Source organism: Oncorhynchus mykiss, chromosome 3, assembly GCF_013265735.2.
Source record: "Oncorhynchus mykiss isolate Arlee chromosome 3, USDA_OmykA_1.1, whole genome shotgun sequence".
NCBI lineage: Eukaryota > Metazoa > Chordata > Actinopteri > Salmoniformes > Salmonidae > Oncorhynchus > Oncorhynchus mykiss.
In genome coordinates, this window is record NC_048567.1 from 56492062 (window position 1) to 56514792 (window position 22731).

Consider the following 22731-nt stretch of genomic DNA (forward strand, 5'->3'; position numbering starts at 1 on the left):
GGTAGTACCCAAGTTATTTTCAGACACCATCATAAATGCAACACGGTTTACCTTTTTTTAAATCCAAATTCAATCCTTTTTAACCAAATGTATCCGATTATAGAAACCTTATTATCAAGAACAAGGACATTCATTTTTACTACATTCAGAAATGCATGATATCTCAAAGTGCATGATTGTTGTGCATCATATTTTTGAAGAACAAGTACATGAGTCCAATTCCTTTGATCAGTGGCTGACTTGATGAATGTTGTTTCAGATCTCAGAGATGAGCCGGGAGCCGAGGCCCATCCCTAAGGACTGTGTGTACCCGGCCCTGGTCAGCTGTTCTACGCCTGTGGAGGCGGTACTGCCTCAGATCACCTCCAATATGTGGTGAGGACATAAATCCCTATATGATGGAACATTTGTCTGGCTGGCTAAATCTGACATACTAGATCGGTTTCCATCCAATTGACAACAGATTTTCATGTGAATATTCTAAAATCTGCATAAAAACAATATGCGCATTTTCCCACCAGATGTGTCCATCAAATTGATTTGTGGTTAAAATGCAGTGTGTTGATGACGTAGTGTGCATAAAAAATTACTTTTGCGATTTAATGTACCCAGAAAGAAAAAAAGGCCTACATGATGAGATGATTATGGACGAGAGAGTGAGATTCTTTTTAGTTGTCAAACGGCAGCCAGATCATCATGTCACCAGAATAAGACCCTCAATATTTAGGTTTATTTAACAGGGACAATGCAAATAAATCTACATTTCCGGCAACCTTTTAATACGTAAACTGAATGTTGGATAAGAAAAGACGGGCCTGATGGAAACAGAAAATTGTCTTCCAAATGTCGATAAAACAATATGCTAGACAACATGGGATCTTTGTGTGTTGGTAAAATTAATTAAGCGAGAAATGATGGCGGAAACGCCTATATGCGCAAATATTGATATAAATCATCATATTGAAGTAAAGGAGATATGTTGTCTGGTCCTCCTACTACGACTCAGGAAAGCATGCAGTTTGTTAGGCTACAGATGAAATATGTTATGATGAACTTCACAGGGTGGTGAAAGTGCACAGTGATGAGCTTGATGCTCCTTTCAATAATAAGTGTTGCTGACATCCAAAACTTCATAGTGGACAGTTTGAGATCTTTCCCCCCCAGACATGGAGAGAGATTTGTATTTATTTTTCTCTCTCTTCCTATAGGCCTCGTGGTTTTGGTCATCTTGTGCGTGCCCGTAATATCAAAACGGTTGGAGACCTCAGTGCTCTCACACCCAGCGAAATCAAGAACCTTCCCATTCGCTCCCCAAAGATCTCGAATGTGAAGACAGCACTTAAAACATACCACGAACAGCAGGTAATGTCTAAAACTTTCAAAACAGTAACTTTCCACCACCTTCTAAAAATGCAACTGAAAATGAAATCTCTTCTGTTCACCTTATCTTACCCGATAAATAATTGTCCTACATAGATTATAACTTCAGATAAAAGCCACCTGAACTGGTGCCATCTGTTTGGGCTGTATCTGATTGTTTGCCTTGTCCTTGCTTCAGCGGAAGGGCCGTAGTGATGAGTTGAAGAGTTTTGAAGAGATGGAGAACATGACATCAGAGCTGGAGGAGCCAACCCTTCCTCAGAACCAGGAAGAGGAGGACAAGACTCCTGGAGAGGCCCTCGGTGAGTTCCTACCAAATACACTCCACTTTAGAAAAATGTCCTAATGATAATGTTTTTTTTTTTGGTGCCAAGCGATTTGAATTGAATATGTTACTTTAACAATCAATCACATGTCTAGCCCTTTTAAAAGCAACAGTTGTCACAGTGCTGTACTGTAACCCAGCCTAGGCCACAGTTGAATTACTTTTTTATTCATTTTTAGGTCACAATAACACAAAACATCTTTATATTTATCTATAAACCTTCAATCTAGTTTAAGCGATCTGTAGTATTACTAATACCGCTCGTCTTCAGTATGTCATACATGGACTTTTCTCTGATCCCTGCTGTAGCCACAGAGATGTTGGATGAGCCAGTGTCCATGGAGCAGGGTCCAGAGGAGAGGCTGGACCAGAGCAGGCCTGACCACCAGAGGCCTGAGGGGGATCTTCTGTTGGAGGTGGAGTCCCTGGGAGCTCGTCTAGCTGGGGAGGAACTGAGCCGCTGCTCCCCTGACCAGCTTGTTCAGCTCCATGATCAGCTGGGAGGGATGATGAAGAATGTAGTGGTGCAGCTGCAGAGCAGACTACTTTCTCACAACAAGGACAGCGGACCCTGATCCAAACGGTCTACGGGGTTTGGATTGCATATCTTGGGAATGCCCGACAATTGAGGGTGCCTATTGACATTTGTGGAGGGCGGAACGTTGGTGTTTTTAGAGATCTTATAGAGCTTTTTTTATATATGGGTGGCCAGGCCCCTCAGCCCCCATGGACTTCAAACCTGAACACTCCAATCACTGTTTTTCCTATTACACTCTTAACAGTTAATCAGGACTGTGCTACATGTTTTTAACTCCTGTTGTCTTTGGCCTTTGTCCATGTCCTCTGATAGGTGAGGGAGGTATTTTATAAATGCTCACTGCTTTACTTTTCTTTTTAGCCTGAAAGGTTGGGTGATGATGATGATTAACTGTTGCTATGGTACGAGTGAAAGGGAAGCACGGTCTCTGATTGGCTGTTCCAAGACTTTGCCATGAATTTACTTTTTAGCAATAAATACTGGCTAGGAAGGTGGCACCTTTTTACATTTTGCGTTCTTAAATAAAGGATGAGAACTTGAGGGTGTATCACCAAGTGTTATGACTCCCAATCACGGCCGGATGTGATACAGCTAGCTGCCTGTTGCCAGTGGTGCTAGCGAATTGGAACCTCTTCTATAGTGCAACTGGATGGTATGTTGTCTGTCATGTTATGGACAGTTTATCCTGAGTTGTACTCAGAGGACGCTTTACTGCTAAGCTTACAAACTGATGTCGGTTTCACTGCTAACGTGTTCTCCGGTTCTGCATTTTGAACTGCAGGAAATGTAATGTTACTAAATCAAAGTGAGGAGGCCACAAGATACAGAAACACAAGACAGCACTAGTGCAGAGCGTGGTGTGCTTTATTAGCTACTGATTTAAGGTATATGACCTCCTTGACCCCCAGACCTAGGTAATTAGAAGAAACAAAACACACATGCAACTAGTGGCCAGCCTTCAGGAGGGAAGAGGCTGCTCTTTTCCAACTTCAGAACGCACAACTCTTCAGAAACGGGTGTGAAACGCTCTGAACGTTGTAGATGGAAATACAGTGAATAGAGCTGACACGGTTCCCTATTCTCTGACAAACATTTGTTCTACACAATACATTTCTATCTGAACTTTCTGTAATGTTACATCCTGAACAGACCCATGGTTTAAGGTTAGATCATTGAGGCAATGGCTGATGCCTCGGTAAGGTTACACATCTTTGTAATTTATTTTCATCAACCCCTTGTAGACTTAGGTGATAATACAACTTTATTCTCTCCATACGTTCACTTTTACATCACAGGAAAGTTTGAATTGCATGTAGCCCATCTCTTGTGTGAAAGTTAACTTTAAAGCTTTAAGAATATTTAACTGATAAATACATTTGCCTGCAATTTACACAATGAGATTGTCATTGTTATTGCGAAACAAGGTCTTGGAAGAGGTTTAACATTTGACAGTCTATATATAGGTATGTTTATTTTTACGTCGTCCACAGGGGACAATGAAATGGGTTCATGTAGACTAATAGTTACATAGCTACTAAAATCAAATTTTAAGCACTAGTCTACACAAAAGGTTTACGAAGTGACAGATTCAGCCGTAGGTAGGGGCCAATCAGGGAGCCCAGTGGATGTCTCGCACACTCTGGAGGAAGGATTGGAGGGGATGGGCGGGCCTTGTCTTTAGATAACCTCAACATAATTGGCCGGCAGCATGCCAGTCTTGCCTGAGCGCTGCACGGTGCCGTACATCCAACCTTCATCGATGGCCTGCACGTTTACGATGACATCACCGTCCTTAAAGGACACCTCGTCACTGTCGGCAGAGGAGTAGTCATACATGGCACGCACCGTTTTCTGAAAGGGACAAAAAAATAGATTTTAGTCATGGTAGCTGATAAAGAAAGCAGCGGATGGTTTACTGACATCTTTTTTTCAAATCCATTTTTGGAACAAAGTAGTGCACAACATCCCACCAAATGGATTTTGCCAAAAAACTCCCAACACAGGCCTCCTTGTTTTTCTGGCGTCTCCCTTCCCAATGTGGAGGCAATAAAATGTCTAAATCTGTTTCACAGTCAGTCAGCAGCCAACAAACTGAGGACTGGTTGCCATGGTAATGACCTTTTTCCTGTGAGCGTGGTACATGGGTACAGTACTCACCCCGGTGGTGGAGGGGTGGGAGGGGACAGAGGACACTGTGGTCTGCTGGGTGGCTACAGAGGAAGACCTCTGCTGCAGCTCCACGGTCTTGGTGTGTGTGTAGCCTGCAGGAGATAGGAAAGACATTAGTCAAGAGATACTCAAGGATACTTCTACCAAAGAGGAGTGGGCACAGGGTACTGACTATACAAAGTATTGATGAGGTTTGAATATATAGGTCTTAAATCCATGTGGACACTTAAACTTCCAAGTGGTCCAAAGTGGTTTGGTGGTGTGAAATCTAAACTTGGTTGTGAGTGAGCAGAGGAGGACCTACTACAGTAGACCTACCCATAGAGGGGAGAGTGAAGCCGTTGCTGTACAGCGACATGTGGTGTCCTGGGTCCTCAGACACCTCAGACTTCTCATCGCCAACACCACTCATAGCACTGGTAGAGCGGGAGTGCTCCTTGCTGCGTCGCTGGGCTTGGACTGTCAGATAAGGAATGTCATGGGTTGAATAATTTTTGTATTTGTATTTTAAGCTACAGGTAACTGCCAACATAATGGAAACGCGTGAGTAAATGAGGGTTCCGTAGTCCCCGCCACGTAATTGGCCGGCAGCATGCCAGTCCCCTCCAAGCTCATCACAAACCTGGGGACCCAGGGACTGAACACCTCCCTCTGCAACTGTATCCTGTACTTCCTGACGAGCCGGCCCCAGGCATTGAGGGTAGGCAACAACACCTCTGCCAAACTGGCCCTCAACACGGGGGCCCCTCAGGGGTGTGTGCTTAGTTCCCTCCTGTACTCCCTGTTCACTCACGACTGCGTGGCTAAGCATGATTCCAACACCATCATCAAGTTTGCTGACGACAAGAAGGTGGTAGGCCTGATCACCGATGGTGATGAGATCGCATACAGAGAGGAGGTCAGAGACCTAGCAGTCTGGTGCTGGGACAACAACCTCTCCCTCAATGTCAGTCAGACCAAGGAGCTGAACGTGGACGACAGCAGAAAGAAAGGAGCGCATGCCCACATGGACAGGTCACATTGATCTGGTACTCCCTGTATATAGCTCCACATTGATCTGGTACTGGTACTCCCTGTATATAGCTCCACATTGATCTGGTACTGGTACTCCCTGTACAGTGCCTTGCGAAAGTATTCGGCCCCCTTGAACTTTGCGACCTATTGCCACATTTTGCACGCCCAATTTTTCAGTTTTTGATTTGTTAAAAAAGTTTGAAATATCCAATAAATGTTGTTCCACTTCATGATTGTGTCCCACTTGTTGTTGATTCTTCACAAAAAAATACAGTTTTATATCTTTATGTTTGAAGCCTGAAATGTGGCAAATGGTCGCAAAGTTCAAGGGGGCCGAATACTTTCGCAAGGCACTGTATATAGCTCCACATTGATCTGGTACTGGTACTCCCTGTATATAGCTCCACATTGATCTGGTACTCCACGTATATAGCTCCACATTGATCTGGTACTGGTACCAGAGAGGAGAGGAGAGTACCCCCCGTATATAGCTCCACATTGATCTGGTACTGGTACCCCCCGTATATAGCTCCACATTGATCTGGTACTGGTACTCCCTGTATATAGCTCCACATTGATCTGGTACTCCACGTATATAGCTCCACATTGATCTGGTACTGGTACCAGAGAGGAGAGGAGAGTACCCCCCGTATATAGCTCCACATTGATCTGGTACTGGTACCCCCCGTATATAGCTCCACATTGATCTGGTACTGGTACTCCCTGTATATAGCTCCACATTGATCTGGTACTGGTACCCCGCGTATATAGCTCCACATTGATCTGGTACTGGTACTCCCTGTATATAGCTCCACATTGATCTGGTACTGGTACCCCCCGTATATAGCTCCACATTGATCTGGTACTGGTACTCCCTGTATATAGCTCCACATTGATCTGGTACTGGTACCCCCCGTATATAGCTCCACATTGATCTGGTACTGGTACCCCCCGTATATAGCTCCACATTGATCTGGTACTGGTACCCCCCGTATATAGCTCCACATTGATCTGGTACTGGTACTCCCTGTATATAGCTCCACATTGATCTGGTACTGGTACCCCCCGTATATAGCTCCACATTGATCTGGTACTGGTACCCCCCGTATATAGCTCCACATTGATCTGGTACTGGTACCCCCCGTATATAGCTCCACATTGATCTGGTACTGGTACCCCCCGTATATAGCTCCACATTGATCTGGTACTGGTACCCCCCGTATATAGCTCCATTCTTGGGTGTTTTAATATTTGTATTATTATTTTGTATTATCTGCATCGTTGGGAAGGGCTCGTAAACAAGCATTTCACGGGAAAGTCTACACCCGTTGTATTCGGCACGTGACAAATACAAATTGATTAGATTTGGTTCTGGCTGCTCTGTTATGGTGTGGGGTGCATTTCCTGGCATGGTTTATGTCCACTCAACCCCTTATTTATTTTTATTTCACCTTTATTTGGCCAGGTAGGCTAGTTGAGAAGTTCTCATTTACAACTGAGACCTGGTCAAGATTAAGCACAGCAGTTCGAAACATACAACAACACAAAGTTACACATGGAATAAACAGAGAGGGCAAGGTAAACGGCAGGAAATACACAGCCATTCTGAGTGATCACCTTCAACCTATGATTAATCATCTCTATCCTGATGGGAGTGGATGACAATGTCCCCATCCACAGGGCACACATGGTCACTGAATGGTTTGATGAGAATGAAAACGATGTAAACCATATGCCATGGCCATCTCAGTCACAAGACCTCAACCCAATTGAACACTTATGGGAGATTCTGGAGTGGCAGTTGAGATAGCGTTTCCCACCACCATCAACAAAACACCAAATTATGGAATAGTTACGCATTCCTCCTGACATTGAAGCCGTTCTGGCTGCTCGTGGTGGCCCAACGACCTATTAAGACACGTTGCTGGTGTTTCCATTATTTTGGCTGTTACCTGTATAACTAATTCAGAATTCTTTCATTTATATGATTTCCTGTAATGTAAATCATGTCATGCCCAGGCGTCTCTCACCTGACATCATGTGCAAACTCCTGGACTGAATGTTGTCCTCAGCAGGGTCATAGTCAAACACAGAGCCGGGATTGGTGCGCCACACGCGTAGATCTGAGGGTGAACAGACAGAGAGGCTTTAATGGTCTGCTGGGGTTTCCAATACCTGCCATTTTCTTCATGTCCATGTACGTATTCTGACCCATTCTGCGTTAAAAAGAACATTGTATATCTAGGCCTGGATTCAATCCGATACTTAAATATCAAAAGTAAATGTAATTGCTCAAATATCCCTGTGTACAAAAGTAAAGATATAAATTATTCAAAATTCCTTATATTAAGCAAACCAGACAGCCACGTCTTAGTTTCGTTTTTGGATAGCCAGGGGCATACTCCAACCCTCAGACATCATTTACAAAATAAGTATTTGTGTTTAGTGAGTCCGCCAGATCAAAGGCATTAGGGTTGACCAGGGATTTTCTCTTGATAAGTGTGTGAATTGGACAGTTTTCCTGTCCTGCTAAGCATTCAAAATGTAACGAGTACTTTTGGGTGTCAGGAAAATGTATGGAGTAAAAAAGTACATTTATTTTATTTAGGTATGTAGTGGAATAAAATTAAGTTGTCGTTGTCAAAAATAGATACCCCAAAAAACTACTTAAGTAGTATTTGTACTTTCCACCACTGGCTGTAGCACGGTTTCAGATTGATTCACAGCACTACAGTGGGTGTGTGTGTGTTTTATTGGGTACCAGTGACAGTCTCCTGTTCGTGCTCCACGACACGTCTCTTCTCCATCTCGACCACGCGTCTCTGGATGCCACGGTAGTTGATGTCGCTGAACTCCTGGGTGTTCTTCTTCACGCGGTCCATGACAGGGTCAGAGGTAGTGGGAGTGAAGCTGCCCTTAGTCCTTTCAAAGTCCTGGTGGTATCTCACCTGGTGGACACAGCACTGGGATGGTTTCACATCGGTAGGGAAGGAGTAATCAACTTGGTATGGCATGTGTTATTTCATTTTAATAAAGGACTAAGTGGAAAGCCTAGTTCAATTTAAGTGGTATGGTTTAACATTGGTACGAATTATGAAAGTGATACATTTTTGTCTGGCATCAGTTATTACATATAAATGACTTTACAAGCTTAATAACATTATAAGAACCAGAGACTAACTCCAGAAATGTTGCGTTGAGTCTCCTTGACCCGTCTCATCTCAGGTGTGTCCAACACAAAGGCAGCCTTGCCCTGGACCTGCTTACGGAAGCTGTCAGAGTACAACACCTGTGGGATGGCAGAGAGGACAGCAGAGGAACAACGTGAGCACCAGAGTTAACAGATAGGCCCACTCTGAGAAGGGCTTATTATTGGGACCTCCCGACAGATGATATTAGCAGGGAGATTCAAACATTCAGAGTGGGTGTGGATTAAGAGGGTGTGTCCCAATTCATAAGGGGGTTAGGAGTGTGTTTTCCAATCCTTAATGGGGGTGATGGGAGTGTGAGAAAGTCAGGGGAACAGGAGGAAGTTGACTAGTTTCAACAACAAGGGAGAGGGTTAGCGATGATAATACAGACAACACATCACAGCTGGTGGGTGGTATTAAAAGAGATGAGGAGAGTAGAGGCTGACTACTGTAGATCTGATTAATAAGGTTAACTAAAGAAGGAGGAGTTAGAGAGGGTTAACGTGGGTTCTAAAGGGGCACACAGGTCATGGAGGATGGCTGGTGTACCGAGCTAATTTGTTCTTGGTTCCGTTTCGCTCTCTCCATCTCTGGAGTGAACACTTGGGGTGTTCCTTTAGCAGAACTGTCCTTATACATCACCTACAGAACAGAAACACAATGCCCCCCAGGGGACCGTAAGACACACTGCAACAACACAGACAGCAATCACACAACCCAACACACACACACTAAAACATCTGCAGCCTCCACAGCATGGCAAGGATGTTAGTTGCCACACTAAAACAGGAGATATAATAACACAAAACTAACACTGCTGTGGAGAGGAGATAAAAACTTTGTGGGAAAAAAGGTTATGGAAAGGGAAAAATGGAAACGCAAAAACACTCAGAACATGAGGGAGCCACATCGTAGAGGGTGTTTTTGGCTGAGGTTGGAATTAAGGGAGAGTCAACGGTGATTTACTGATGTTGGAAGGTGGATGGATGGATAGATAGGAGGGAGAAGGACGGATGTGTTATATTTTTAGATTTAGATTTTTGATTGTTGATGACAGGGGCTGTAGCTCAGGGAGCTCCAGCCTGAACCGTTGGGCATCGCTGATGCAGGAAGATAAAAGGAGTATATGAGGGTTGATGATGAGGGGTCAGGGGTCAGCAGATAAAGAAGACGGTTTAAGGAGGTGAGGGATGGTCAGGTGAGGGAGGGTCATGCTCAAATGTCAACTAAACCCAGTGAGAAACACAGAAACACGTGTTGGTGGGTTCAATGGTTTCCTCTAGTACCGAGCTGATGTTCTTCTGCATCTCACGGACCCTCTTCACCTCTGGTAGGTCTGAGACGGCTGTGCCCTGCCCCAACGAGTCCTTGTACTTTATCTACACATCAGATCAGCAGCACGGGTCCCATGCAGAGTAGAGGAGATGTCATAATGGACATACACACAGAGAGCAACCGTAAGCCAGAGACAGACAGCAGCTACAAATGGCATTGAACTCATAATAGCACAAAGACAAGAGCAACTACAGAGGAATAAAGCTAGAATGAACACACACAACACAGCAACAACTTCAGCAACAGCATTTTGGGCCTCACCTCTTAGATGGAAACATGTAATCACAGAGAGTGGTTCCTCTACCAATATATTAATATATTGTTCAGACATAGTTACATGTTACCAGAGAACTTGACATTGTAAAATCATCATCTACTTGCTTCATTTTGGGGGAAAATGTATGTTTAACTGGAACAAGCTACATTAGTATCATTACTACATGATATGTTTGATGAGATGGTGATAAAGGCTTGTTTAATAGGGTATCTTTCACAGATAACAGTTTTGAGGTGGGGTGAGATTGGAAAGGGTTGGACAGGGGAATTAAAGAGGGGTTTGAGTTGTACAGGGGCTTGAATAACAGGAGCAGGACAGACAGGAGTATATGGATGGTAGATGAAAGGTAGGTAGGTGGATCACACTATAATACTGTGTACCGTGCTAATGTGTTGCTGATTGCGTTTAACTCTCTCCATCTCTGGGGTGTCTGACAGAGCTGTCCCTCTTCCCAAATCCTCTTTGTACTGAATCTTTAAACAGTAACACCAGGACAACCAGTCAGAAAGAGGGTTGATTGCCCATTCAAATAATAACAAAGGATATTGTAAACTTATGATGGCCGCCATCAAACGCATGCAAAGGTTTGGGTTACAGTTAAACTACTGTTCTGAAATCTCACAGCACTTCACTTCAGAAACTGAGTAGAAATAAAATCAAAAGATTTTTAAAAAGTATGATGAAATTAATAGAAACAAAAAATGAAGAAAACTCTAAGAGCAATTTGTCTGGTAGGACAAAAACATTGAAAAACAAGAATTTAAGGGGATGATTCTATTTGGGCCTTTAGTTTGGAGGAAAAAGGATGTTACGTTATTTAGTATTCAGGAGGAAGCGCTAGGCTTCATCTTAGCACACAGAAGTCAACAGTCAGGAGAATAACCACTGATAGTTTAGGGGGCATTATTTGAGGTCAGTTAGGGGTCTTATGACAGAGAAGGTATGAGTTTTTTTGGGAGTTTGTTGGTTGGGAAATTAAGTGGGGCTAGATAGAAACTCTAATACCGAGCTGATGTTCTTCTGCATCTCACGAACCCTCTTCACCTCAGGTAGGTCTGAGACGGCTGTTCCCTGACCCAACGAGTCCTTGTACTTTATCTACCATAGGGGTTCCATGAGGAACACAGAGACAAAGCAAGACAGATATAAAGCACACACATACTGTACACACACAGCAGCAAAGACGAAGGCCTCACTGAAAACAGTGACAATGCAGCTGGCGTAAAGCACAAGAACGCTCACATGTAGGTAAAACAGTCATGATTGTTAACAGCAGTTAAGTTTACAGCATATACAGTTTATAACACTATACACAATGTAGCTGAATAGGAAACTTCTGAGCGAATGAAAGGTCGCTATTTGGTTTAGTTTATTACAGATCTTAGATGTAATGAATTATTGTTTTGTTTGATGACTTCTGTTGAGTCTGCTGGGACAATGAACTCTGAGATTAGTATATACTCTGCAGAATGGTGTTGAAAAGGTGGACATTAAAAATGGTTGCCATTATGTAAAGATTAAACCATTATATGGTCTAGTTTTTAAAATTATGGGAACTGTGTTGGTGGTGGTGTGGGGGTCAGCATGGAGCCTATGGCATGGAAGTGTAGCCTGAGTGAAGATGGGTGGAGAGGAGAGGAGAAGAAAAGCAGGTTCACACTATAGTGTACCGTGCTAATGTTTGTCTGATTGCGTTTAACTCTGTCCATCTCTGGGGTGTCTGACAGAGCTGTTCCTCCTCCCAAATCCTCTTTGTACTGAATCTTTAAACAGTAACACAGGGACAACCAGTCAGAAAGAGGGTTGATTGCCCACTTAAATACAAACAAAGGATATTGTAAACTTATGATGGCCGCCATAAAATACATGCAAAGGTTTGGGTTACAGTTAAACTACTGTTCTGAAATCTCACAGCACTTCAGTAAAGAAACTGAGAAGAAAAAAGAAATGTTTGATGAAATTATTATAAATAAAAAATGGAGAAGAAAAATCTAAATGCAGTTTGTTTGTCTGGTGGGACATAGATTGAAAAACAAGAAAACTAAAAGGGGATGGTTCTATTTGGGCCTTTAGTTTGGAGGAAAAAGGAAGTTACGTTATTTAGTATTCAGGAGGAAGCGCTAGGCTTCATCTTGGCGCACAGAAGTCAAAGGTCAGGAGAATAACCATGGATAGTTTAGGGGGCATAATTTGAGGTCAGTTAGGGGTCATACGACAGAAGGTATGAGTTTTTTGGGAGTTTGTTGGTTGGGAAATTAAGTGGGGCTAGATAGAAACTCTAATACCGAGCTGATGTTCTTCTGCATCTCACGAACCCTCTTCACCTCAGGTAGGTCTGAGACGGCTGTTCCCTGACCCAACGAGTCCTTGTACTTTATCTACCATAGGGGTTCCATGAGGAACACAGAGACAAAGCAAGACAGATATAAAGCACACACATACTGTACACACAGCAGCAAAGACGAAGGCCTCACTGAAAACAGTGACAATGCAGCTGGCGTAAAGCACAAGAACGCTCACATGTAGGTAAAACAGTCATGATTGTTAACAGCAGTTAAGTTTACAGCATATACCATTTATAACACTATACACAATGTAGCTGAATAGAAAACTTCTGAGCGAATGATAGGTCGATATTTGGTTTAGTTTATTACAGATCTTAGATGTAATTAATTATTGTTTTGTTTGATGACTTCTGCTGAGTCTGCTGGGACAATGAACTCTGAGATTAGTATAAACTCTGCAGAACGGTGTTGAAAAGGTGGAAATTAAAAATGGTTGCCATTATGTAGAGATTAAACCATTATATGGCTATTTTTTTAAATTTTTTATCTGGGAACTGTGTTGGTGGTGGTGTGGGGGTCAGCATGGAGCCTATGGCTTGGAAGTGTAGCCTGAGTGAAGATGGGTGGAGAGGAGAGGAGAAGAAAAGCAGGTTCACACTACAGTGTACCGTGCTAATGTTTGTCTGATTGCGTTTAACTCTGTCCATCTCTGGGGTGTCTGACAGAGCTGTTCCTCCTCCCAAATCCTCTTTGTACTGAATCTTTAAACAGTAACACAGGGACAACCAGTCAGAAAGAGGGTTGATTGCCCACTTAAATACAAACAAAGGATATTGTAAACTTATGATGGCCGCCATAAAATACATGCAAAGGTTTGGGTTACAGTTAAACTACTGTTCTGAAATCTCACAGCACTACAGTAAAGAAACTGAGAATATATTTTTTTAAATTAAAAAGTATGATGAAATTATTTGAAACAAAAATTGGAGAAGAAAAATCTAAATGCAGTTTGTTTGTCTGGTGGGACACAGATTGAAAAACAAGAAAACTAAAAGGGGATGGTTCTATTTGGGCCTTTAGTTTGGAGGAAAAAGGATGTTACGTTATTTTGTATTCAGGAGGAAGCGCTTGGCTTCATCTTGGCACACAGGAGTCAAAGGTCAGGAGAATAACCACTGATAGTTTAGGGGGCATTATTTGAGGTCAGTTAGGGGTCATACGACAGAGAAGGTATGAGTTTTTTGGGAGTTTGTTGGTTGGGAAATTAAGTGGGGCTAGATAGAAACTCTAATACCGAGCTGATGTTCTTCTGCATCTCACGAACCCTCTTCACCTCAGGTAGGTCTGAGACGGCTGTTCCCTGACCCAACGAGTCCTTGTACTTTATCTACCATAGGGGTTCCATGAGGAACACAGAGACAAAGCAAGACAGATATAAAGCACACACATACTGTACATACACACAGCAGCAAAGACAAAGGCCACCCTGAAAACAGTGACAATGCAGCTGGCGTAAAGCACAAGAACGCTCACATGTAGCAGCAGTAACAGCAGTAACAGCAGTTAAGTTTACAGCATACACCGTTTATAACACTATAAACAATGTTCAGTTGAAGTCGGAAGTTTACATACACAAAAGCCAAATACATTTAAACTCAGTTTTACGTCAGTTAGTATCACCACTTTATTTTAAGAATGTGAAATGTCAGAATAATAGTAGAGATAATGATTGATTTCAGCTTTTATTTCTTTCATCACATTCCCAGTGGGTCAGAAGTTGACATAAACTCAAATATTATTTGGTAGCATTGCCTTTAAAATGTTTAACTTGGGTCAAACGTTTCAGGTAGCCTTCCACAAGCTTCCCACAATAAGTTGGGTGAATTCTGGCCCAATCCTCCTGACAAAGCTGGTGTAACAAAGTCAGGTTTGTAGGCTTCCTTGCTTGCACATGCTTTTTCAGTTCTGTCCACACATTCTCTATGTGATTGAGGTAAGGGCTTTGCAATGGCCACTCAAATACCTGACTTTGTTGTCCTTAAGCCATTTTGTCACAACTTTGGAAGTATGCTTGGGGTCATTGTCCATTTGGAAGACCCATTTGCGACCAAGCTTTAACTTCCTGACTGATGTCTTGAGATGTTGCTTCAATATATCCATATACTTTTCCTCCCTCATGCCATCTATTTTGTGAAGTGCATCAGTCCCCCCTGCAGCAAAGCACCCCCACAACATGTTGCTATCACCCCTGTGCTTCACAGTTGGGATGGTGTTCTTCGGCTTGCAAGCATCCCCCTTTTTCTTCCAAACATAACGAAGGTCATTATGGCCAAACAGTTCTATTTTTGTTTCAGCAGACCAGAGGACATTTCTCCAAAAAGTACGATATTTGTTCCCATGTGCAGTTGCAAACCGTAGTCTGGCTTTTTTATGGCGGTTTTGGAGCAGTGGCTTCTTCCTTGCTGAGCGGCCTTTCAGGTTATGTCGATATAGGACTCGTTTTCCTGTGGATATAGATACTTTTGTACCTGTTTCCTCCATCATCTTCACAAGGTCCTTTGCTGTTGTTCTGGGATTGATTTGCACTTTTGGCACCAAAGTACATTAATCTCTAGGAGACAGAACGTGTCCCCTTCCTGAGCGCTATGACGGCTGCATGGTCGCATGGTCTTTATACTTGCATACTCTTGTTTGTACAGATGAACATGGTACCTTCAGGCACTTGGAAATTGCTCCCAAGGATGAACCAGACTTGTGGAGGTCTACACATTTTTTTTCTGAGGTCTTGGCTGATTTCTTTAGATTTTCCCATGATGTCAAGCAAAGAGGCACTGAGTTTGAAGGTAGGCCTTGAAATACATCCACAGGTACACCTCCAATTGACTCAAATGATGTCAATTAGCCTATCAGAACCTTCTAAAGCCATGACATCATTTTCTGGAATTTTCCAAGCTGTTTGAAGGCACAGTCAACTTCGTGTACGTAAACTTCTGACCCACTGGAATTGTGATACAGTGAATTATAAGTGAAATAATCTGTCTGTAAACAATTGTTGGAAAAATAACTTGTGTCATGCACAAAGTAGATGTCCTAACTGACTTGCCAAAACTATAGTTTGTTAACAAGAAATTTGTGGAGTGGTTGAGAAACAAGTTTTAATGACTCCAACCTAAGTGTATGTAAACGTTCGACTTCAACTGTAGCTGAATAGGAAACTTCTGAGCGAATGAAAGGTTGATATTTGGTTTAGTTTATTACAGATCTTAGATGTAATTAATTATTGTTTTGTTTGATGACTTCTGCTGAGTCTGCTGGGACAATGAACTCTGAGATTAGTATAAACTCTGCAGAATGGTGTTGAAAAGGTGGACATTAAAAATGGTTGCCATTATGTAAAGATTAAACCATTATATGGTCTAGTTTTTAAAATTATGGGAACTGTGTTGGTGGTGGTGTGGGGGTCAGCATGGAGCCTATGGCATGGAAGTGTAGCCTGAGTGAAGATGGGTGGAGAGGAGAGGAGAAGAAAAGCAGGTTCACACTATAGTGTACCGTGCTAATGTTTGTCTGATTGCGTTTAACTCTGTCCATCTCTGGGGTGTCTGACAGAGCTGTTCCTCCTCCCAAATCCTCTTTGTACTGAATCTTTAAACAGTAAGAGGAGGCAAAAAGTAGTGAGCGACGATTAGCCTGACACAAAACATTTCTAGATGGCACATGACTGAAGCATTACACCGGTTGGCTAACAGTAAAATAATTACCATATAATGGCACTTCAGCTTTGCACAAACCAGAGGTTTAACATCTAAAAATTGTATTAACCTAAAGGTTAAAGCTGCTAATTATAGGAAAAATACAGCAACCCTGGGCACAGACGTCAATTCAACATCTATTCCATGTTGGTTCAACATCATTTCGTTGAAATGAAGTGGAAACAACATTGATTCAACCAGTGTGTGCCCAATGAGAAGTTTGTCTAGAATTAATCTCGCACTATCTATCATAGTTAATATCTATATTATCTACATCAAAAAGGGCTGCATATCAGGGAATGTTAACTTTCAGTTCAAAAGAGAGTCAAAAAATAAGCAAAAAAATAAAAATATCAAGAAAGGGGAGGTATTAAAAAAAAAGTTAAAATATGTTATTAGAAAAGGTCAAACATATTTTTAAAAGATACTCATGTAGCAGTAGGTATACCGAGCTGAAATTCTTTGTATTCTCTTTAACACGTAGCATTTCAGGGGTGTCCTTTATTGATGACACTTTGCCCTTAACGTTTTTAAGGTGGTCTGTCTGGTACTGAAGCTACAGGGAAAAGAGCACAAGTGCAGTTAAAATGTCTCGCAATAATAACAACAAAAAAATCAAGAAAAGATAGAAAAAGAAAACAAAAAGAGAAAAAAGCAACAACCATGATAAAACAATGGCGCTCTAATGAATATGTGAAACATTACAAACGCACTGCCTTTTTTTTACTGCCGATAGTAAAATGCATAAACCGCATGGTCTACTCTACACTGGGAAAAAAATATCTCTTTACTTTTGTTTATGGAATATGCCATTCTCTAATTATATAGATTCAACTATGTAATTAGCTGCTGTTCTTCCCAAAAACAATAAAAAGCCTTGAGCCTGGCTTTTCTGAATCGACAATTACATAATAAACATAATGTACAGTATGCTGCTGGTTTTCATTAGTTCAGACAGCGCAACACAACAGATGTTCATAAAGAAACAATGAACATATACTGTAAATGTATATAAAGTATTGTAGGTAATACTTTGAAGACAAGACACCGAAGACACACAGAGAGCCACCATGCTGCCACTGACTGGCATGGGTGATGATGAACCTGAGATCTGGAACCTGGGCATTTGGTTCCAAACGGAGGATTCTAAAACAGAAGGTTCTAAAATGGTTCTACTTACAGTGCTGAAGTTTTTCTGGTTCTCACGGACTCTCATCATCTCAGGGGTGTCCAGGACGGGCACATAGTGAGACATGGTATTCTTGGCCTCCTCCCTGTACTTTTTCTGTTGGACACAATACACACACACACACACACATATGAGATCCAAGATGGCGTAGCAGTCAGACGTCTTGTCGTGTCGTGTCCCTTGTATATATCTTTTTTTTTTTTACATATTTTTCTTCGCATATCTTTTAAAACATTTTTCTAAACCTCAACATCTAAATACTCTCCTGTAACCCGCCTCACCCGATGTAGCGCGGATCTGCTTTTTTTTCTAAAGTATTTATATTTACTTCGGATCCGGAACCCCTCAACTGAAGCTAGCCAGCTAACTACCAGCAAACCATTGCTAGCGGTCATCAGCTAACCGGTCATCAGCTAACTGGTCATCAGCTAACCTTTAGCTCGGAAATCTCTCGCCAGTTCGAACAACGCGACTCTAACCAGAGCATAACGGACCTATTATTTTTATCCCCGGATTCCCACCGGATTCCCACCGCAAACGGAACATTTTCAGCTGGATCTTCACAACTAGCTAACTAGCTAACCGCAACCCCGGATGATTACTCCTGGCTAGCGTTTCCATCCACTTAGCTTGAAGCTAGCCCGGCCAGAGCTCCTGTGCTACCACCGAAGCATACTCCTGGGCTACAATATCCGGACCCACGACCGGTCTATCAATGTCACCGCATGAAGAGGCATAAACAGACTCACCCCATCGCGACGTATACCACCCACCACTGCGACCTGTATGCTCTAGTCAGCTGGCCCTCACTACATATTCGTCGCCTGACCCACTGGCTCCAGGTCATCTACAAGTCCAATGCTAGGTAAAGCTCCGCCTTATCTCAGTTCACTGGTCACGATGGCAACACCCACCCGTAGCACGCGCTCCAGCAGGTGTATCTCACTGATCATCCCTAAAGCCAACACCTCATTTGGCCGCCTTTCATTCCAGTTCTCTGCTGCCTGTGACTGGAACGAATTGCAAAAATCGCTGAAGTTGGAGACTTTTATCCCCCTCACCAACTTTAAACATCTGCTATCTGAGCAGCTAACCGATCGCTGCAGCTGTACATAGTCCATCGGTAAATAGCCCACCCATTTTTACCTACCCCATCCCCATACTGTTTTTATTTATTTACTTTTCTGCTCTTTTGCACACCAATATCTCTACCTGTACATGACCATCTGATCATTTATCACTCCAGTGTTAATCTGCTAAATTGTAATTATTCGCATACCTCCTCATGCCTTTTGCACACAATGTATATAGACTCTCCTTTTTTCTACTGTGTTATTGACTTGTTAATTGTTTACTCCATGTGTAACTCTGTGTTGTCTGTTCACACTGCTATGCTTTATCTTGGCCAGGTCGCAGTTTCAAATGAGAACTTGTTCTCAACTAGCCTACCTGGTTAAATAAAGGTGAAAAAAAAAAAAAAAAAAAAAAAAAAAAAAAAAACACACACAGAGAGAGAGAGAAGTCACACAACACCTTGGTCAACTCTGACGTCAATATATTCAATGCATATCAATCTGTATCCCTCATATCAATGCAAAGGTAATCTACATAGTTTGTGGAGAGTTTTTTAACATGGTTTGTGGACACTCCATAGTCAATCGGACCGTTACTCTTACCTGGCTGACCATGTTCCTGATATTCTGTGCGTGGAGGATGTCAGGGGTGTCGATAACACTAGTGTAGCTAGCCCTGTCCGCCTCAGCAGTCTGCTTGTACTTTTGCTGAGGAGGGGCACAAGATGCGGCTCAGAAACACACTCTTTGTTAAATAACAACTACATGCACTGATGAAGAGTGGTCTTTCAGTATTCTTGGTAAAGTACACAATTACTGTATTGAAAGAAATTAACATTGGGATATGGTTATGATTATAATATGCATTTGTTACATGTAAAATAGCTATACAGAAACTCAAGTATAACTAAGACAGTTGGACAATATGAAATATCTTCTAGGTTCCAAAAAAGTCCTTCTCTGATAGTAATCTAAAAAATATTGCAATAATGTACAATGCTGAAAATAATGCGTAGTGCACATATTACAAAAAACAATGAATGGACTTAATGCACATATCACACAAAAAGGATGGCTTGGTCCAAGTACCCTGCCCCACTGACCTGGCTGAGGATGTCTGTAGCATTCCTAGCCCTCATGAAGTCTGGCGTGTCTGTAGCCAAAGCCGACATTCCTTTGCCCTTTATCTCTGTCTCCAATGTCTTCTTGTACTCTTTCTGCAAACAGCCACATTGCACACAGTCAAGTCACACAATTCTTTAGTAGAGTATTCAAATATAGCTGTTGGATATTATATTAGGAAGGAAAGGGATCTCATTTGTTTAGGGACTGCAAAACCAAAAATGGCAAAAGTTAAAACAGGTTAGCACAAACAAACCAACAAGAACATGGGATAAATCAAGCTACGAGGGAGGGAGACAAGAAGGGTCCACTCAGAGCTGAAAGACAGAAGAAGGTTTAGTGTGAATCTCAGTGAGGTAGTGTAGGTCATTTCAGACACCATATTATCTGGTTAACCTGGGGAACTACTAGCCTGGTCCCAGATCTGTTTGTACTGTCTTGCAAACTCCTATGGTCAATGTCACCAATGTAGTGGGCACGACAGAACAAACAGATCTGGGACTAGGTTGGGGGAATGACACTACTAGCTCGACAACTGCGTTGCAAACACATTAATGATGTCATCCTGCGTCAAGAAAAAAAAACAATCAGCTGCCTGGTTAGTTAGGTGATGAAACAGGAAGAGGAGGAGGAGACGGAAGCAGAGGACGGGGAAGGGGAGAGCGAAATGGGAGAAGAAGACTGTTCCATCTGTAGCAGTCCTACCTGACTCAGGATAGCAGTGGCATTTCTTGCTCTCAAAAGCTCCGGAGTTTCCTCAAAAACAGTTAGCCCTTTACCCTTCACCCCCTCCTCTAGATCCCTCCTGTACTCTTTCTACAGGGCGGAAGGAAGAACAGAGAGACTGCAGAGAGACAGGCAGGGCAACACAGGCAGGGCAACACAGACAGGATACGGTACAGTACCTGCTCACCTGGCAAGTAATACCGCTCCCCCATAGATCTCAAAGTCACCAAGTCTCCCCTTCAAATTATGACAAACCAGTTGTGGTTTTGGTTGACATGTACCGACAAATGTTGACTTGCCAAGTCGGACATTATCATTTATTTTTATACAATACGTATTTTGACCAATAGACATTAAATTGGTCATTGGAAAGACATTGGTGAGTTTGGTAAGCAGCCTGATAAAACAAAAATTGAATTTTATCAGATAGAACAATAAGACAAAAAATACCCACAGGACATTTGGTACAAGACAGTTTGTTCATGAGGCATTTTGCCAAAAGCACTCATGTTTGCATTTCATTAGGGCATCATGCAGAACAAACACAGGAAACAGGGTTATTTAAAAAGCCAAACCAGACAGAAAAACCAGACAAATTAAGACAGTTGTTTTGAAGGAATGGGTGGGAACTACAAAGGTCACAATGTCAACATAGATGACAGTTCATACATAACACTAATAGTGCAGACATGGCAATAAAACAAAGTCTTTAACTAAAACAGTCACGCAACACTACTATGGTACTATGAAAAGGGAAGGGTGTATTACGTGTAATCGTAATAGAGTGTATTATCGTTGGGTGGTGAACCATGCAAGTTAACCACAACTAACCGGGGTGTGACAATTTCTTGAGGAGAAAAAGTCACACACGTGGGATTAAAAGAAGGAGGGTTGTGGTGGTTATGGTGGTCTTAGTATGATTATCAGAGGTGGGTGAAGAGGAGGAGGAGGGGTACAAAATGGAGTCGACGTCTGTTCGTTACCTCGCTGGCTATTTTGGTGGCGTGTCTGACATGTAACATGGCAGGGGTGACCTCCAAGCCTGAGAGGTTCTTTCCCTTTATGGACTCCTCATATTCCTTATGATAGTCTTTCTATTCGCCGCAAAGATAAGACAAGGGACAGATACAGCTGAGATACATGCAAGCCTCATCACAATGCAAGCCTCACCTCAGTCTTACTGCTCTTCCTGAGAACAACTCAGTGGTGTACTGCTCTACGTATGACGACAGTATGCCTCTGGCGTGTGTAATGTTTTTTTGTACAGATATTAAAATATTTGAAACCTTTATACATGTATAATCCTGATATTTTATGTATGGATCCAGGTTTTCAGCAGTCACTGGTTTAAAGTATCTACGCAGTCTGGTACGTTTCCTGTTTTGTGTCAGTCAGTCTGTGCACTAGCAGGGAGACATGATTACCAGACAGACATCCAGTACCGTGCCTTAACCGTGGATCATCAGAGGAATATTTCACTTTCTGTACTTACACAACATCATGTGTCAGTGTCACACAAGACTGCCATAAGCCATAGTCCCAGCGCTCCACTTACACATCAAATTACACGTTGGAAAAATCACATTTCATAGACATTGTAGATAGACTTTTGAAAAACAGACAAGTCTACAGAGTTTCCAAATAAAACAGAAGATCCAATACAATGATAGACAAAAACAACAGATCATTCCATGCATGTTCTCTTTGGAGCATCAGCGAAACTCCAGACTGCAAAGTAGAGGTGTTGTTGTATGAAACAATTAGATATTGGGTGGAAACTATATAATGAGTATTTACCGCGCTCTGCATGTGCTGGGCCTCCTTAGCCGTCACATAGGTGGGGGTCTCGAAGTCCAGCATGGCCTTTCCTCTAGCCTTCTCATACTTCTCCTTGTACTTCACCTGTGGATGGACACACAGGAGTCAGACAAATATATTCACAATGTCTCAATTCATTTATTGAATAAAGTTGACTTACTTTATTCAATAAATATGACTAAATAGGCCATTTAATATTATCCTTGAGGCCTAAACGATACCAACTGCTGTTGTTATAACATCATGACAGTTTAACAAGGTGTTTTCAGAGCACAAACTGACAGGGTTTGTGGCAGGTCTGTTTCAATATAGTGAACTCTGGTCCAGATATCGTGTCCATCGAAGACTTCTAGAGGGAACAATTACTCCACTTAAAATGGGAGCATGGGAACCGATTTATAATGACCGCAATATAAACCTCTCAGGTTTAATGATGGAGTGACGAGTGGGAGATTTTATGGATCAATTAAAAAAGGAGTTACATAATAGCACACAGGCCAACCAACGCTTCCAGTAAAACTGTTTTTACAAGTCCAC

At 42.3% G+C, this 22731-nt stretch overlaps 2 protein-coding genes across 37 annotated transcripts in view; one reads left to right on the forward strand and one right to left on the reverse strand.

Annotated features, from left to right (window-relative positions):
• Window positions 1–2783, forward strand: part of rif1 (replication timing regulatory factor 1) — a 31457-nt gene extending 28674 nt beyond the window's left edge. For all 3 annotated transcript variants that reach the window (XM_036974740.1, XM_036974739.1, XM_036974741.1), the window contains exons 31-34: window positions 260–375; window positions 1209–1362; window positions 1559–1682; window positions 2015–2783. In XM_036974740.1, coding sequence (XP_036830635.1) covers window positions 260–375; window positions 1209–1362; window positions 1559–1682; window positions 2015–2280 — 660 coding nt within the window. In that variant the 3' untranslated portion in view covers window positions 2281–2783. The remainder of the gene's footprint in view (window positions 1–259; window positions 376–1208; window positions 1363–1558; window positions 1683–2014) is intronic.
• Window positions 2784–3089: 306 nt separating this feature from the next.
• LOC110520260 (nebulin) overlaps window positions 3090–22731 on the reverse strand; it is an 83500-nt gene continuing 63858 nt past the window's right edge. For 11 of the 34 annotated variants that reach the window (XM_036974701.1, XM_036974730.1, XM_036974731.1 and 8 more), the window contains 22 exons: window positions 22174–22278; window positions 21360–21470; window positions 20356–20466; window positions 19632–19745; window positions 19132–19236; window positions 17447–17551; window positions 16715–16822; window positions 16067–16159; window positions 13809–13901; window positions 13183–13275; window positions 12515–12607; window positions 11900–11992; window positions 11235–11327; window positions 10610–10702; window positions 9904–9996; window positions 9167–9259; window positions 8608–8715; window positions 8188–8374; window positions 7457–7549; window positions 4731–4871; window positions 4401–4504; window positions 3090–4094 (listed from right to left, as the gene is read on the reverse strand). In XM_036974701.1, coding sequence (XP_036830596.1) covers window positions 3921–4094; window positions 4401–4504; window positions 4731–4871; window positions 7457–7549; window positions 8188–8374; window positions 8608–8715; window positions 9167–9259; window positions 9904–9996; window positions 10610–10702; window positions 11235–11327; window positions 11900–11992; window positions 12515–12607; window positions 13183–13275; window positions 13809–13901; window positions 16067–16159; window positions 16715–16822; window positions 17447–17551; window positions 19132–19236; window positions 19632–19745; window positions 20356–20466; window positions 21360–21470; window positions 22174–22278 — 2403 coding nt within the window. In that variant the 3' untranslated portion in view covers window positions 3090–3920. The remainder of the gene's footprint in view (window positions 4095–4400; window positions 4505–4730; window positions 4872–7456; window positions 7550–8187; window positions 8375–8607; window positions 8716–9166; window positions 9260–9903; window positions 9997–10609; window positions 10703–11234; window positions 11328–11899; window positions 11993–12514; window positions 12608–13182; window positions 13276–13808; window positions 13902–16066; window positions 16160–16714; window positions 16823–17446; window positions 17552–19131; window positions 19237–19631; window positions 19746–20355; window positions 20467–21359; window positions 21471–22173; window positions 22279–22731) is intronic. The other 23 variants (XM_036974722.1, XM_036974720.1, XM_036974711.1 and 20 more) reach the window with 22 other exon arrangements.